At 43.0% G+C, this 17,512-nt stretch overlaps 1 protein-coding gene across 3 annotated transcripts in view; it reads left to right on the forward strand.

Annotated features, from left to right (window-relative positions):
- Nucleotides 1-15,654, forward strand: part of NRF1 (nuclear respiratory factor 1) — a gene marked incomplete at both ends in the record, with an annotated part of 81,094 nt that extends 65,440 nt beyond the window's left edge. For 2 of the 3 annotated variants that reach the window (XM_084229984.1, XM_084229985.1), the window contains one exon: nucleotides 15,491-15,654. In XM_084229984.1, coding sequence (XP_084086110.1) covers nucleotides 15,491-15,654 — 164 coding nt within the window. Of the gene's footprint in view, nucleotides 1-7,036; nucleotides 7,139-15,490 lie in introns of all 3 variants that reach the window. The other variant, XM_084229983.1, reaches the window with a different exon arrangement.
- Nucleotides 15,655-17,512: the final 1,858 nt, after the last annotated feature.

Genomic DNA, 17,512 nt, shown 5'->3' on the forward strand with positions numbered 1-17,512 from the left:
ATTTTTATTTGTTCATATTTAAATAGCCACATGTAGCAAGTGGCTACACTGATGGCTCATGCAGATACAAAACATTTCCATCCTTGCAAAAAGTTCTGTTGGATTGTGCTGATCTAAAGCTGTATCTGTGCCAGTTGTGCTCCTCTGCCCAGAGGACAACACGAATCCTTCATAAGCCTTGATTCCCAAGGACCTTCTCGGCTGGGACAGCATGGCTTTGTGAATAAGCAAACAAACAAACAAACAAATAAAGCAACCATCTGACTACAGTAACCCACCCCCAAAAATAGCTGCGCAGGAGGGTTGCAAGAAGAGCTGATCCATTTTTGTGAAACCCTTCAGAGTCCTGAGCAGGAAAACCTGAGACAGGAATCAGTGGTGGCACCTAGACCCACTTCCTAGTCCATTCATGACCCAGGCCACTTGCACATTTCCATTAGGTGCCTGTTAAGTGCAGATCTTGGCTACAGATATATTCGGGCCAGGTGCTGTAATGGATTTGTAGTGCCCCCCAAAAGATAAATTATCCAGAATCCAGTAGGTCACAAGGCTATATGAAACTAATTCCAGATTTCACAATAAAACAGGACAGCTTCTGGTTAATAGGAACATGGAGACGTGTAAAGGGGTGCTCAGTTCTAGAACACTCAAAGGGGTTTACAATCCCAGCCCTTTCCTAGTACCAAAGCTTGTCCTCCCACCTACTCCCTCATAACAACCCTTGAAGTCCAAAGTACCTTCTTCCAGAATAGCTCCTCCTGCTCCCCCACCCAGAGAGAGCTGATTTTAGGGGCAGCAGAGAAAATTTAGTCCTACTTTCTTTAGTACCTGGGGTATTGTGAACATGCAATAACTGTTAACCACCATTATTAGTGAGCACTTAACTCTCTTAGCACTTCCAAGACACATTCTTAGGATCTGGTCTAGTAAGCTCCATGTGGAGGGAGAGAATCTCACACTGAGAATCTCTGCTTCTGAGAACCTCTTTCACTGTCCCTCAGGCATGCTGGGGCAGATACCTGAGTTTCAGCTCGCCAGATTATCAGACCTGTCCTGTCACTCGTCAGACATAGCCCCCATGGCAGGAGGGGTTCCCGTTGTCAGCGTTCTTTGGTGCCTTTGTTAGTCTCCTGCAAAGATGCCGATTTCCGAATACCCTCAGAAGGAGTGGGCTTGCTTCTTAAGATATGTCATTGTGAGTTTAGATCCTGTTCTTCCTTGTAGAGTCTGCAAGACCAGGAGGTGCATCCTCTCCTCTGTGTCATTATAAATGGGGGTGGACTCAGGCATTCTTCATATGTATACCGAGAATTGTGAACCTAGCCTCAGCTAACTATCTGAAGACTTAAATAAAGAGGGCCTTTGCAATGAGATGATAGGCCACTACATGTTGGTCTCTATTTTTTTTAAATTCATTTGAGCCATGGCTATGTCCTTCAGAAGTACCTTTTAGATGTTGAAAACTAAATGTATCCAGGGCCACAGATGGAATTCACACATGTTGTCAAGCCTCATCTAGTCTGACTTACATGTCTGTGTCGGGTGTTCTCAGGCTGGGAAATCTCAATGAGCCAGTCACATTCTGGGCAAAAGACTGAAGTCAGGGCTTCAGGGCAAAGATTCCCTAGAAGGTACCTGCCCTCCAGCAGGTGACCACCACTGACCATGGTCTCCTCTCCATCCCCGGTGTCCTTGAGGCCAAAAGTTACATGTTTCGTTATCTCATTCTCCTTCCCTTTAGGTCCCCAGATCTTTCTGAGTCTTTGTATTCGAAAGACAGACTCTGGTCTTAGATGATTCCAGCTCCTTGTAACCAAGACAGAATCTTGGTGCCTATCATTGCAGGTAATATTCTGTAAGGGGATTTGTTTTTTCTTTTGGCATATCAAATCCAGAGCCATAATTGGACAAGTTTAATTGGAGTCATTCCCATTAAATACACGAATTAAAAGGTGGGTTTTAATTGAGTATGTAAAAAAGGGAATTAATCACTGTTCACACAAGAACCAAAATATCATAACAAGAAAAATTTATGCAAAATGAAAATTTGTAAGGTTCTTGGGTAAAGGGGACTTCCCTCTTATTTTTGCTTCCATTAGGGTTTTGAAGGAATGTCAGCACACTGTTATTAACTCTGATAGCTTGCACATCGCAGCCAGTATGGTTTGGGGCCCTCTGGCTCTCAGGTTACCTGTGTAAATACAAGGATTCACTCCCTAGCTCTACCATTTGCTTAATAAAGAGCAAATGTGCAGAAGCTGGGAGCAGCAGCCTGGCAGAGCAGTAATCTGAACAGGATAAACATGCTTCCTTTTTGTGTGATGCCCTCTCCCAATTCTCCTGCCAAGAGCAGGATATCAAATGAAGGGGGAGGTTGTGGTTGGAGTCAGTGAAGTGAATGTCTAAGTGGCACCTGCTTCATTCAACAGATCTCCTTTCCCAGGCCTCCCACTGCACATCTGCTCCTGACAAAGCCTCTTTTCTCCTCCTGTTGGTCAAACTGAGAGCAAAGGCCCAGCTCGGAGACATATTGGTTTTGCTTTGGCAGCACAATTGCCTGTGACATTATAATTACACCAAATCTTCATTATTAGAAAGGCCCCAATTTAGAGATTTTCAGAGCCTAAATGGGGTTTTTGAAGTAAAATTAATAAAAACATCTTTCCCTTTGTAAAGCTAGCAATTGGATCTGAGAATCACTGAAGGGGTCTAAATATGGAAACTGAGACACACTCAGTGAAACTACAAAGACCTGCTATCAGATTGGCTCCTAGAGAGGCGCCCAGCAGTTCTTCTGACTTTGTCCAGCCCAGCCTCTCCTTATTGCCTGTAGCATACAATGTACAGCTATACGTGTTGTGCTAAAATGCCAATACAGTTTCTCACCTAGGGGGCTGGGGCCATTAAAATAAGTTGAAATAGGGCAGCAAAGAAAAAAGCCTGAAATATAAGGGAATGCCAGGAAAACATATTTTGGGTGAATGTAGCGCATCCAATTTCAGATTGAGTTTCCCTCTAAACAAAAGCGACTCTTATCAAGTTCTACAGTGTGTGTGCTACTGGAGCATGTTTATGGTGTGGAGTTGATTCACTGGAAGCCCTGAAAGGTTGTAGAGTTGCACATTTAAATTTAAACTTAAATTAATTAAAAGTAAAAGTAAAGATTCAGTTCCTCAGTCACACTAGCCACACTGCATATGCTCCATAGCCACCGTATTGGCCAGTGTACACTTAGAACATGTCCATTTTCACAGAGAATTCCACTGGACAGCACCTTTACAGGAATTGTCCAGCCTCCTGAAACAGCTTGACTGTTTAAGTGAGCCTTGGAGTTTCTGTTTCAGCCTATTGAAAGAAGAAAAGGAAGGGGCCTCCCCGGTGGCGCAGGCGGTTGAGCGCCACGCTGTGAGGCTGTCCACAGCCTCTGCAGCACCGGTTTGATCCCGGCCTGCCGGCGAGAGTCCCACATGAAGCAGACCTCTCCTGTCTCACCCGCTGCTCCCCTCAGCAGTGTATTTCTGTCGTCTGCCTGTTCTGTTCCCCACTCTGTCTCTGGTGAATCCTCTCACTCTCCCGCATATCTGGCCTGTACCCTGGTTCTTGTATAAATAAATAAATCTTTAAAAAAAAAAAAGAAAAGGAAAGGAAATTTGCTTGAGTGTTTTTGGAACAACTCCTTCTAACTGTGATGTTTATTTTCACCTTTAAGAAATGTTTTCCTCCAAGAATCTCATGTCCTTTTCCCATGTCCTGCTTATTCCTTGCAAAAAAATATTGTAGCCATGGGAAAGGACTTTAACTTTAGAAATGTCCATTTCAGCTAACCTGCTCCCTGGCCTTCTCTTCCTTAAGTTTTCATAACCCTCTGGTTAGGAGAGGTCCTTTCTCCTTCAGTGGAGCTTCTAACTAACAAAGGGGCATGTGAAATCTCTAGGGCTAAGAGTATGGATCCGAATCGTTCATTTTATGTGCAACATGGTGTGTGGACAACACTCCTGGGGGTGGAACACTGGTCTGGTGGCACCTGCCATTCTCTGCAACTCTAGAGATGAGAAGCAGGATCTTGATTTGCTTCCTGCACTTGTCTGCTCTAATAGCTACTACATGGTTGTTTTGACTCCTGGGTGAAAACCTGTAAGAAATGACAATACTACCTCAAATTTAAGTGGTGTTTTTTTCTCAGAAACTTAAATCTTACAAATACAATGTTAATTACCCTCAAGGCAACTCTATGAGACAAAGATGACTTGACAGTTTTATAAGTGTAAATATTGTCAGCTATTAATTGCCACATACAGCTTATCTGTCATACTGATTACTCATGACACTTTTTAAATCCTTGGGCAGTTTCTTTAAGCAAGCCAGCATAAGCCTGGACCATCTCCTCCACCCCCCCAGCTGGTGGGTGCTTAAGGAATACAAATTAGTTTTTATATTAGCTAAGGAAGATGTAATTAGGAAAGTATCTACAAGAAAAGCACATCACAGATTCCAGTTTAGAGGGTGGTATGGGCGTGGGGATCACCTACCCTCCCTTCAGCTCAGCTAAACGGACTATAAGATCTAATTTTGTAAACAGGCTCATTGTTAGCACTCAGTGTGCCAGCACCTTCACCAAGGGATTTATAAAGTCCTCTATGATGGATGGCCAGAGGCTATGTACCAAGGACCACTGGGTGGGAGCGGGGGGTAAGGGGGGGCAGTCTTTCTGCAGCTGTGCCTCTGTGGCATGCTCTAGTGACCCATGTTATCTGGTGCTTTATAAAATTGTTATTGTCAGGTCTTTGTATGTCATATGTACCCATTGCTAGTGGTGCTGACTGAGAATGCCATGGGGGTTCATCTCTGGGGAGAGAAGGAAGCAGCTGGAGGTTAGAGCAACTGAGAGGCTGCCCTTCCAGGCTCTGCATCCTGCAAGAGTGATGTGGTTCCTCTACTTTGTATTCCTCGTCGCCTGTTGATGTTAGCAGCGACTGAGGATTTTGTATAGATCCATTATTAAACTGAGTTACAAAATGGTGATTTCTCTAATGTTACTCCTTCTGCCTTTATTAAATGGAATTCTTTTATAAAGAATTAACAGTTTGGGCCTCCCCGGTGGCACAGCAGTTGAACGCTGGGTTGCGAAGCTGCCCACAGCCTCTGCAGCGCCAGTTCGATCCCCGGCTGCTCCCTGGCTGCTCCCCGGCCACCAGAGGAGGGTCCCACATGGCGCGCAGACCTCTCCTGCCGCCCGCTGCTCCCCTCAGCAGTGTACTTCGGTCCTTCTGCCTGCTCTGCTCCCCGCTCTGGCTCTGGTGAATTCTCTCACCCTCCCAGGCCTCTGACTGTACACAGTGCCTGTATAAATAAATAAATAAATAAATCTTTTTTTAAAAAAAAAAAAACAGTTTGGTTATGTGAAATACAGTCAGATAGGAAAGACAGGATAAATATTTTGCTCAATGAAGTTTATTGAGCTAGATTTCTTTCTATGTGATTATCAACCCCTGTAACTGTCAGTTTACTTCCACTTTACAGTTGCTCTTAAGGTGTCTCACTGTCTAAAGCAAATTTGATTCTAATGCCTTTAGAAAGTTTCAGTTTGTTTTATGGATGTTATTCTGTAGATTGTGCTAAGTGAGGGGCTAAAAAAAACCATAACACCTTTGGAAACTTCTTTGCCTCAGTCTATCCCTGTTCAGATAGAAGAGTTGTAACAGCCTCTCCTTTTGTGCCTATTTGAAAAATTTCTGTAATATAATTTTGAAAATAATATTAGAAAAATAAATCTGTTCCTAACTGCATCACTCCCAGTTGGGCCTCATATTCATTTCTACACCTTCACTTTTACAAACTTTTAGACAGCTTGGTGCCTTTCTCATGTTTCTGCCCACCACTTCCTGTTTAATTTCAGTTCCACTTTCTGTTTCAAAAATCTACATTTTATATACTGCCCATTGACTATCCATTGGAATGTAGACTTTGAAGACTTTGAGTATTGTTCCTACCCTTTCCCCAGTGACTTCTTCTGGATCTGTGCTAGGCACCTTCTCTCCTTCTCTGTACACTTAGATCAAATGTCTTTCTGAGCACATACGTATTCCATCTTTGCTAAGGTTTTCTAGTTAACTCGAGCTCTAATTGAATACTTCGCTGCCACTTTCAGTTTAAAGTCCTCTTGGTCAGATCAGTAGGCCTTGGAATCAGCTTGTTTAACCCCACAGTGGGAGTTGAATCTCCAGGATAATAAAACCATGGTGGTCTGAATCCTGAAGCACAAAACCCTCATTTTTATTAATGTTTCTGGGCGTCCAATAATTTCCAGAGAAAAACCGTGAAATCATACCTTCAAAATATGTCCTGAAATACATTTATTGATAAAGTAAAAATGAATTCAGTTTTACCTTATGGTCTAGGGAGCCAGAGGAGTGCCCTGCTGATCTGCAAAATCAGGCAAAGGACACAGTGACTCCATCCTCCCCAGAGGGAGTCAATGCTTCAAAAGTTATTTTAGAAAGTTGTTTTCCAAGAGAGGCTTGAGATTGTCTAGCAAAAGGAGAAAACAACTTGGATGCTGAGAAGTACCTGTTAACCAAGTCACCTGTGAGACTGCTGTTGGCCGCAGGAGAATATTCGGTATTTGCCAGCTGTAATACATATTTTAATCCATAAATCCCACAAATGCACCCAAAAGCCATAGACTTAAAAACACAGAAAAGGAAGATTAAATGTCCCAGCAGCATCTACTATAACAGAAATGCTTTTTCTGTTTTCCCTTGTCTTCCTCTTGTGAGGGTTACCTGGAGCTCCTTTTCATTTGATATTGACATTCTTTTCATGACCTTCCTTTCTTGCCCTACATCTGTCCTCTTTCCATCTGGCCCTTGTTTGTTATTCTCAGCCCCTGTATCTGCTGCTGCCTCCTGAACTAGCTCCTTTGCTTGATTTTCTTTCGTGCTCTCCAGTTTCTAGACCACTACATTCCATGCCTGTCTTTCTCCATACAGTACTGACTTGCCTTAGACATCAATCACTGATGTAAATTTTTTTCCAGGCCTGCAAATGAAAATTTTTGAAGGCCTTCCCTCTAGCCTGTCTTCCATAGAAACACCTCTAGATACCTTTCATGGCTCTAAGAATTGCAAAAGTTACTTAGGTAATACAGCCAGACTTTTCCTGATGTGTATTCCATGTACATCAACTCCAGAAGACTTTACATTATAAGTTTTTCCTTTGGGTTTTATAAAGTGTATTTCTTCTTCCGACTTTGTGTTTATTTGATGATTATTTATTTAGCTCTTTTTCTCTCACAACCACCAATATTTTTCTCAACTAAAGATATTTCCATGACCAACTTGGAAGGCCTTTAGGCTGAAAGATTCAGTTACAGCAAACAACAATTCCCAAAGGTTTCCCAGATTGTGAGGGCAAATGAAAGGCCCATTCTTCCCCAGGCTGTCTGCCCTGCTCTATCTTATGGGGTGGGTGGGGGGAGGGCAGTCTGTAGTCTGGGTGACCCTGACCAGGCCTGCAACTCTGCACTACTGGTAGGCTCAAGCCTGTGTTACTAGTTTCTGAAAGGGTTAAAAATGTATCAGAATGGTGACATTGTATCAGGTTGTTTCTAGTCGTGTAGTTAGCATTCTTAATATTGATTAATTGTTTAGCCTGGTTTATTGAGCAGTGTACAGAATTGGCAGCTATTTCATACATGCCCTGGTGCCTTATCAGTGCTACTTCTGACCATCACTGTATGTGAGAAAGGAAGCTGCCCGGCTAGTCCATCTGCCCTGATTTCATGGCTTTTCTCTCTAATCTTTACATCTTTGAAGGTCTTTGGCAAATGTTGTGCTTCCTGGCAGGAGCAAATCACTGCTGAAAGGAGATCTGTGCTGTCTCTGCTTTCCTCTCTATTTCCTGAGAGCTTCAGTCTAACAGCTGTGACCCCAGCCAGACTTCATCAAACCTCTCTTTCAAAGTCATCGTTGAAAAGCAGCTGACATTTAATGTACACCTACTGTGTGCCAGGCCCTGTGCCAGACTTTACCTAGGTTGGCACACCTAGTTCTGGACAATCCTGTGAGGTTAGTAATTACCATTTTATATATGAGGAAGGTGAGCCTCACAGGCCATTAAGTGGCAGAGCCAGAGTTCACATGGAGGTCTTTCTGACTGAGAGGCCTTCAATGAAAACAAAGTAGCCTATTTTATTACCCTACCATAAAATGTACCTGAACTACTGTACAGCATGTGGCTATACTACCTTTAGAGTGTGGTTGTGGAGAAAATCCTACTTCTCTTGGCAGCAGAGTGAAAGTTTGAAAGACTCCCTCTGATCTGCAGAGGTCATGGCTTAATCAAGTTGCTAAAAATCATGAAGAACCTGATCAATTGTCATATTCAATTATTGAACATCTGTGTTCAAGTTGCTCAGATTTAAAAACATAGCCCTGCCAACAATCTAAGTAAGTGACTTAATACTGAGAAAAACAACTACTTCGCAGAGATTAGCACAGAGCTGGTGCCAAATGAATGGTATAGACAGTGAAATCAGGCAAGAGAGAAGAGGCTGTTCTGTATTGAGTATGTCTATGACAGACTTGGGACTTGGGTTAGCAGGGAGCAACGCTAAGCAGAGGGATGTGCCTGAGCAAATGTATGAGGTGGTTAGGGGCCACCAAGGGGATGGTAGGTTGTGATGAAGGGAGGTTGTGAGAATACCCATTTCCATTAACCTCTTGGACATTATTTTTTTTTTAGTAGAGAGCTACTCTGTAAGAGTAGGATGGAATAGTCGCTGCCACACAGTATTTCAAGATTTAGCTGTGATATGTAGACTTAGTCATCAGATCTCAGGATACTAGAAGTCAGTCTTGGGAAAAATAAATTTTTCTAAGTAAATAAATTGTATTTGTGTGTGTGTGTGTGTGTGTGTGTTCTATTACATAGTCGGTAGAGATGAATCATTACTTTAGGAGAGATCAAGAGCAGAGTAGATCATGAATGATAAATCCACAGAGTGTGCAAGGCTGTGACCCTGACCTTTAAAGTCACTCTCATTGGCGCCCATGGTCTATCACAAAGCCTCGCCTGGTGCTTCCCCCAGAGACAGACCACTGTAAAACTTTGTGGCCTCCTATTATGCAGAGAACAAAGCAAGGGTCCTTGTTAGTAAATGGCCACTTACAATAACAGACAAGGCAGACTGTCGGGTAGAGGGTATTATCTGCCACCCATGTAATATTTGAAAGACTCAAAGGTGACCCTTTGTCCAAAAGTTTATTCTGCTCTTACTTATAATGCTTTGATCTTAAATCCCTCTACTAGAGATAGTTTTAAGTAATTACCGCTGAGAACAAGTAAGATCTACTCTAACTTTCTGTAGCTTTTTTACTTTTTCCTCTCTGTGTTGCCTATTTTTAATAATTAAGTCCCTGTTAAAATATAGATGCTCCTAAAAGGGGAATGATGGCCCTGATCAGAGGAGCAAGCCACTCAAGAATGGATGCTCTTAGGGGGTCCTTCAAGCCGTCAGGCCACCTTGGAGGTCACTCTCACTGTGTGTCTCTCCCAGAGAGGATTTGACTTGGAAGGGGAGAAAGGCTGTTGGGTAAGGAATATGCCGGTTGGGTCCAGAGCCCAGCCCAGTCCAGGCTATGGATCTGAATTCTCAGATCGGGTTCCCCAGTCCATCACTGCATGTGTTTTATAAGATCCCTCTGGCTGCTGTATGGAGAATGGACTAGAGTGGGGCAAGGGCTAAAACAGGACAATCACAAAGGAGGCTACAATGTAGTCTAGGTAAGAGGCTACCGGGTAGCAGGAGAAGTTCAGTTCTGGGTTGATATTTGGAGAGAGTTGGCAGACTTGCTGCTGTATTAGTTACATGTGTGGTCAGAGATATCTTGGCTTCATGAAGTTTGGCCTGAGCTATTGGAAGGATCTCATTGCCACTTTTTGAGGTGGGAGAAGATTGGGCTCAAGAATGATACCCAGCTGTTAGAAAAATAGAGCAGGGTCCGGTCTCATTGTCTTTTACAGAGTCTTGTGGTCCTGAAGCCGGCAGTTCTTCAGGGAGTTTGGTCTAATGCTGCTTGGCAAAGGAAGTCCTTGTGCCAACATCTCATGATCTTGAGTCATCTTTGACTTCTTTTCCATTATGATCAACTCTGTAAACCTTACCAAGAAGCCTGTGTGGAGAGTCAGCAGTGATGAAAGGAGCATCGTCCTCTCCTTCTGGGTCCCTGCAGTCCATAGTGTCTGATAAAAACAGCTGGTGCATGGGAGACTCCAGATCAAGAACCCGGATGACTGCTTTATTACGGTCAGCCATCTTGAGGGAAAAAAATCACCGTGTCAGTCCATATTTATTTTTTTAAAAGAAGCTTTCTGTCTGTTTATTTCTGAGTTTAAAGAAAAAGAAAGGGGATTGGATTTCCTAAACTGAATTAACTATAAAATTTCTTATAGCTTTGAGGGACTAGGTTGAAAATGGGGTACTAAAACTTTAGGACTTTCTGTATCTTTGGTTCTGGCATTTGTGAAAAGAAAGAACATCTGCCCTGCCAGCTTCTCCATGGTTTTAGCAGAAATCAAATGCTGCGCAGAGGCTGTGAGAGGGCTTTGAAAAGTGCCTACGAATGCCAAGAATCTTATTATTAGAATTATGCAGGGTCACTCTGAAAAACAAAAAAGAACGCCAAACCCTTTAAGTAAAATTTGAAGGGCTTCCTGTTGCTTAATCAGTTGAAATGACCCAGAATACAAGCTTAGATTAACATACGCCTTCTAGATTAGGGCTAATCAGGGGCAGGCTGAGCAGATGCAGGAGACAGTCCTAGCCTGATTACCTTACCTCAGCATTTAATCATCTCTCTTCCAAGGACAGCCAACCCAGCATAGTGCATGCTGGGTCTCCAAGCCTCCAGTCCCCGCCCCCTTTCCCTTGTCATGGACATAGAAGCTGCTAGGTCAGAGACACTGAGACGATTTAATTTAATCCCATGTCAGCATGGCATTGTGTGTGTGTGTGTGTGTGTGTGTGAGAGAGAGAGAGAGAGAGAGAGAGACAGAGAGAGAGAGCATGGGAGGGGAAGAGAGAGGGAGAGATTTTCTAAAATCCCCTCAGTAGAAAGGTAGTGCATTTATTTAAGGTGGAGGTAAACTAAATCTGAATGTAGAAAATGATGGAATTGAGATTTCAAGGCATTTGCAGTTATGAAATGACCCTGTATATGGAGTTTCTCCCTCTGAAAAGCTTCTCAGACATGTCACCAGGTATTCACTATTGAGACAGCTTTGTGTGGGAGTGATTTCATCACCCAGTTGTAGAGGCCAAATTGACTTCTCTAATTGTGAGGTGAAGTACAAAAGATGAAATCTTTAAAAAAGATTCTATCATGTTGAGCCCTGAATCATGTTGGAGTCCTGTAGTAGTGTTTTGGCTGCTGATTTCTGGACGGGGAGCTCCCATTCTGAAACAGCCCGATCGTTCCTCAGATTCACCCACTTCAGTCACTCAGTCCCTAGAAGGGATTCTTGTTAAATCTCATAAGGCAGGTTTCATTCAGAAGCATAGAAAACACTTACTGAGTAGATTGCTGGGGACCTCAAGATGGTAACCCCATGCCTCCTTTATGGACTTCACAATTTCTTTGGAGATATAACAGTTAAACAGTGATAAAGGAATATGACTATTGCCTCTATGGGGGCCAGTGCAGAGTGCTTTGGGACTTCAAGAGGAGAGACTGTAAGACAGAGGAGAGACTGGAGCTGACTATTGAAGAAAGCATAGGAACCGCTTAAAGGAAGAAACCAAGGACAGTCATTCCAAGCTGTCTAGGGGTGTGTGCGGGTCCTAGGCATGTGTATGTGGAGAACCTCAATTATACACTTCACCTGGCTGCACTGTAAAGTGTGTGGGGATTCGTGGATCACCAAGCTGAACTGAAAAATGGGCTGATGTGAAGGCTTTAAATACCTACAGAGGGATTTGGACTTTATATCCCATGGGCCATTGGAAACCACCAAAGAATCGTAAAAGATAAGTGTGTATTCTGGTTATAGCAGTATTAACCAATATATATTTTTGCATTTGAATCTTTCTCCATTTTCATTCTCGGGCAAATCTTTCATGATACTTAAAAACTATTTTAATATCAGTGTTGGGCATAAACCCACATCCCAAACCCAAACACATCATAAACCAGAGTGAAAGAAATTTAACTCTCACAATTAAGTTTTTCTCTACCTTAGCCCTAACCTAGAATGGCTGCTCACGTGTAGGAAGACTCTCCCTCCTAACAGAAGTCACTGTATCTGTAGAGTGAGAGACTTGTTTCTCAAGTTTGGAGCTTTTGGGAGCTGAACCCAGCCCAAGAAGCAAGAGCAATGCTATGACACTGACCTTTGTGTCTCCTTTAATTGCCCTTTGCCAGCATGTGGGCTCTTTGGAGGATAACTTGAGTGACCCGGATTTGCCACTGGGTGTTTGGGGTTACTTCATTAACTTTGTTTTGACCAGAAGAGAGGATGGAAGCAATGAAAACAATTAGATAACATTTTCACCACTGAAAATTAACATACTTGTCTCTTTTCTGCATTAAAATTTCTGATAAAAATCACATGGTGCATAGACCTCTCCTGCCATGCCCGCTGCTCCCCTCAGCAGTGTATTTCGTCAGTCTGTCTATTCTGTTCCCCGCTCTGGCTCTGGTGAATCCTCTCACCATCCCACTCTTCTGACTGTACTCAGAACTTGTATAAATAAATTAATTAATTTTAAAAATCTTTTAAAATTAATTTTTATTTTTATCAAACATGGATTTAAATGTCAAAAAGGACTAAGAGACCTTTAAAAAGAAAAAAAAGACTGTACCCCAGAGGCTCTTTTTTCTGATACATATCTTAGCACTCTAAATAATAGTCTTATACCATTATTTCTTGAGACATTATCGCACTTTTGTGATAACTCAGTTTCTATGTTTATATTATTATAACCACATAAAAACTGCTCACTGCGAAGATGAGGGCATTATAATTATTATGGTTAGTACTTACCTGTTTTTTTCCTTCTACTTTTTAAGTAGTAATCACCAGGTTCACCAGTTCTACTCTATTCTGGAAACCCCCTCTCAGTACTCTCTCCTATGTGGTCTTGCCATATTCCCTCTTTTTCCTTCTCAGACTTGCTCCACAGCCCTCCTCCTGCCGCAGAGCCCTCAACAAGAGTCTCTGTCTTCTTCATCCTATGGCCACTTCTTTCTTAGTTTCTCTCTAGTTTCGGAGGAGCACATCCTTCAGAACTTCCTGAGAAAGGCTGCAGGGGTCGCCAGTTTTTAGAGCTCTTACAGGTCTGAAGATGACTTTTTCTGCCCCCACTTTTAATTGATGAGGGTTACATTTTATGGGCTGGGTCTAGAATTCTAGGCTGCACACATTTTCTCTGACATTTGAAGGTAGTGCTCCATCATCTTCTAGCTGCCAGACTGACTTTTGCAAAGTCCCAGTTCTTTGTCTATGTCATTTTTTTTTCCCTTTCTGGAGTCATTTAGGATCTTTGCTTTATCCCTAGCATTCTGGCAGAGCTGTGTCGGTGCCTGGATCTTTTTTATCTGTTATGCTAGGCATCTAATGGCCTATTCAATCTGAAATCTGTTTTTCAATTTTATAAATTTCTTACAATATGGCTGATAATTTACTATTTTCTGTTCTGTTGTCTTTGGAATTCTCTTTCATCAGAGGCTGGACCTCTTAAGTCTAATATTAACTCCTGTTTTCCATCTTTTAATCTTTTCTACCCTCTGGAAGATTTCCTTGACTTCATCTTCTCATCTTTCTTTGGGATATATTTCATCTATTGGGTGTTTTAATTTTAATTTTTTCTTCATATTTTAAAATAAAAACATTGCATTGTTAAGCTATAAATCTCCTGAAAATTTAAGCTATAAATCTCGCCTGAAAATATTAGCATTTTAAAGTATTTTATTTTTCTTCTTCCACGTTGTCTCTGCCACCTTTGTGTTCTTTGAGTGAGAGATGCTGAAACACAGATTGTCCAGGTGTGTAGGTAGAGCGAGGTGACTTAGGCCTTGAAGTGCCTCACTGTAGGACTTTTCTTGGGCCTCTCCAGTTCTGTGTCTCCATAGAGTAGAACAAACCCCCCTGTACTGTCAGCAAAGGTGCACGTATGTGAGTGTCAGGCTCAGTACCGCCTGTTTGGGTCTCTGTACAGTGGCTCAGCCCCTGCATCCCAATATGTTGACATTCCCCACTTTTATCATTTTCCCCCCTTCATTATAATTTCAGTTTTAAGAGGACACGTGCATTTATTTTGACTTATTTAACTAGAAACTCTTTTTAAATAGGCCATATAGAAGTATCAACTTTACTTTTTTTTTTTAAAAGATTTATTTATGCATACAAGAACTGGGGTACAGGCCAGAGGTGTGAGGGGGTGAGAGGATTCATCAGAGACAGAGTGGGGAATAGAACAGTCAGATTGACTGAAATACACTGCTGAGGGGAGCAGCGGGGAGACAGGAGAGGTCTGCTGCACCATGTGAGTCAGCTCCTTGACTGGGGATTGAACTCATGCTGCAATTACTGCGGATAGCTTCATAGGTTGCGTCTTAACCCCTTGCGCCACCAGGGAGGCCTTAGGCTTTACTTTGAAAGGATTGCCCTTTTCTGAGATTACATGTTTTTTTTCCTTTTTTTCTACTAAACTTCCCTTCCTACTGTGAAATAATAATGATATTAGGAGGTGTAGTGGGTTTTTTTAAGTTGATCCCAAAATGCATTTTTTTTTAAGTTTTTACTAGTTGTGAAATCTAAAGTCTGGGCTTTTAGAAAAAATAAACTGGGCCTCCCTGGTTGTGCAAGGGTTAAAGTCTTGGAGTTATCAAGCTATCGCCAGCCACTGCGGCATAAATTCTAGTTGGACCTGGCCAGGGAGCTTCCCACATGGCGCAGCAGACCTCTCCTGTCTCGCCCGCCGCTCCCCTCAGCAGTGTATTTCAGTATATCTGCCTGTTCTGCTCCCCACCCTGTCCCTGGTGAATCCTCTCACAAACACACCCCCCCACACCTCTGGCCTGTACTCCAGTTCTTATATGCCTAAATAAATAAATCTTTTTTAAAATAAATAAATAAACTGACCAAGGGACAGTGGCCAGAAGACAGCGTGATATTAAGGAAGAAGTTTTGTTTCAAACTGAGAAAACTTAAGCATAAGCAGAAATGTGGAGGCAAGCAGGCTCAGCTCTTGGCAAGTTGGGGAGGTCCTGCCCTAAAGCCTGTTTCTACAATTTCTTTCCTTACAGTCGATTTCAAAGAATTAAAATGTGGTGAGGAAAGGTGGGAGGTATTTGCCTGGACAATGGGTATGCGATTACCTGGGGCTGAAGACAGTGATACCCTGAAGGGCTGGAATTGCTGCCCTGTCCAGCCAGCATCTGGGAACCTGAGCCCCATCCCCACTAACACTTTCCCCCCTCTGTCTTCCCAGGACTGGTCCAGATCCCTGTGAGCATGTACCAGACTGTGGTAACCAGCCTCGCCCAGGGCAACGGGCCGGTGCAGGTGGCCATGGCCCCTGTGACCACCAGGATATCGGACAGCACAGTCACCGTGGACGGCCAAGCTGTGGAGGTGGTAACATTGGAACAGTGACATGCAGCCATATCATGGCATCGTTTTCTAGTCTACTTCAAGATTTTTTACACGTTTGCAGAGGTGCAATCAAATGGAATTAAGTCTCTTGACTTTGGAAGAAAAGTTTTGTTAACCTTTTTTTTTTAAAAAGGAAAAAGGCAGCAGATTTTGGAATTGCATTTTTTAAAGCACCACTCTTGATTTTCTGGGATTGGTGGAATGAGATACTATGTTGTCAGTTTCACTGTCCCGAAAAAGCCAAATTGTGGCAGGACTTCTTTCTGCGGAAACATGTGTGTATACTTATGTGTGTGTATGTGTGAGTGTGAATATATGTATATGTGTACATATGGATATACACATTTACATATATAAAGTATATATATATGTGTGTATATATATGTGTATATATATATATGAAACCCGCATGGAAGTAACTTTATGAAATCAAGGTGAGCTGTGGAAAAAAATAATTCACCCAGTTTAGTGGGTGTAGGGTACGTGGCCAGACACAGTCACCCGGTTTTTGTTCGTACCAGGGTCATGCGTTGAGCTACTGACAAACTCAGGCGGAGGTTACCATGCCCTTCACCAAAGCTGCCTCCCAGTGGCCACCCAGAAGTCTCCCTGCTGGACTCACCTAAGGAGGTTCCAGAACCGGGTAGGGTCCAGAAACTGTGCTTGCAAGGTCCAAGAGCCTCTGGGTCCAGCAGCTGAGCCGCTCCTCGGGCTGGCCCAGGTGCTGACCTTGCCACATACAGGTGAATGTCCTTAAAGCTCCAGGCTGGGCGGACAAGAGGATTTCCCTCAGCCTCCTCCTCCTCCCTTCCCAGGAAACCTTCTTGATCTCCTGACTATTAAAATGTTGCTTTGGTTTTAAGGTCAGTCCTGAAGCAGTCATGTATATGAACTGAAGGTAACACAAGTATTAAGGGTTCAAGGAGTGTGTGCGCATTAAGTGTGCTTGTGGGTGTGTATGGGGGGGGTGGGGAGGGTTCGAGAGAATGGGAAGGGGTGGGAGGGATTGGTAGGGGAAAGGAAGGAGGGAGAGAGATCTTAAGACCAGGGTACACCAACAGGAGTGATTTTCTCCTTTCCTGTAACTTCCTGTAGCTTAGCAGAAGAGGTTGGCACAGCAAGGGGCACCTGGCTGGAGGAAGGCTGGCCCCCCACAATGGGGGTGTTAGAAAAGAAAGGAACTGAATGTATTCCTGTGCCCCTGGATCAGACCCTGTTTTCTGAAGGGCTGCTGCAGTTTTCCCAGGTACATCGTGTTTGGCCCAGGCCCAGGCCCGGAACAGCCACCTCCGCACTGGCGTTGATGGGTCTGGATGTTCTTTGTAACAACTAGGTCCTGTGATTTCTCAGCTGCAAGCCCTGTGTCTCCAGTGGCTACATTCACCTGACTTCACAGGCCAAATCTCTGCTCCTTGAGTACAGGGACAACTCTTCCTCCCTCCTCCCGGGTCCCCCCATGTGTGATAGCGTATTTAATGTGTTTTTTTAATGCGACATTAAAAATTATATGTCTTGCTCAGCTTTTGAGAAAAGTTTCAGATTCTTGTATTTGCTTGTTTTATATAAAACTATCCAATGTTCTTTGTATGTTTTTTTTTTTTCTGTACGTAATGGGGGGAGGGAAGGGAGATTTACATATAAACAGTCCTAGTTCTACAATTTGTTTTTTGTTTTTTGTTTTTTTAATTTTTTATCGTCATTGTGAAGCTGTCAGGGACTTTAAAGTCCGTGTTTCTTTGTGGTGAAATAACCTCCTAATAGTTTGAGAAGTTGCCAAGAAGAAGAAAAAAAGCAAAACCCCAGTAGCAGAGCATGGATTCTGTGTTGTTTTCCATTCTGTCTATTACTGCCTCATTCA

The sequence above is a fragment of the Talpa europaea genome (assembly GCF_964194135.1).
Source record: "Talpa europaea genome assembly, chromosome: 3".
Lineage (NCBI taxonomy): Eukaryota > Metazoa > Chordata > Mammalia > Eulipotyphla > Talpidae > Talpa > Talpa europaea.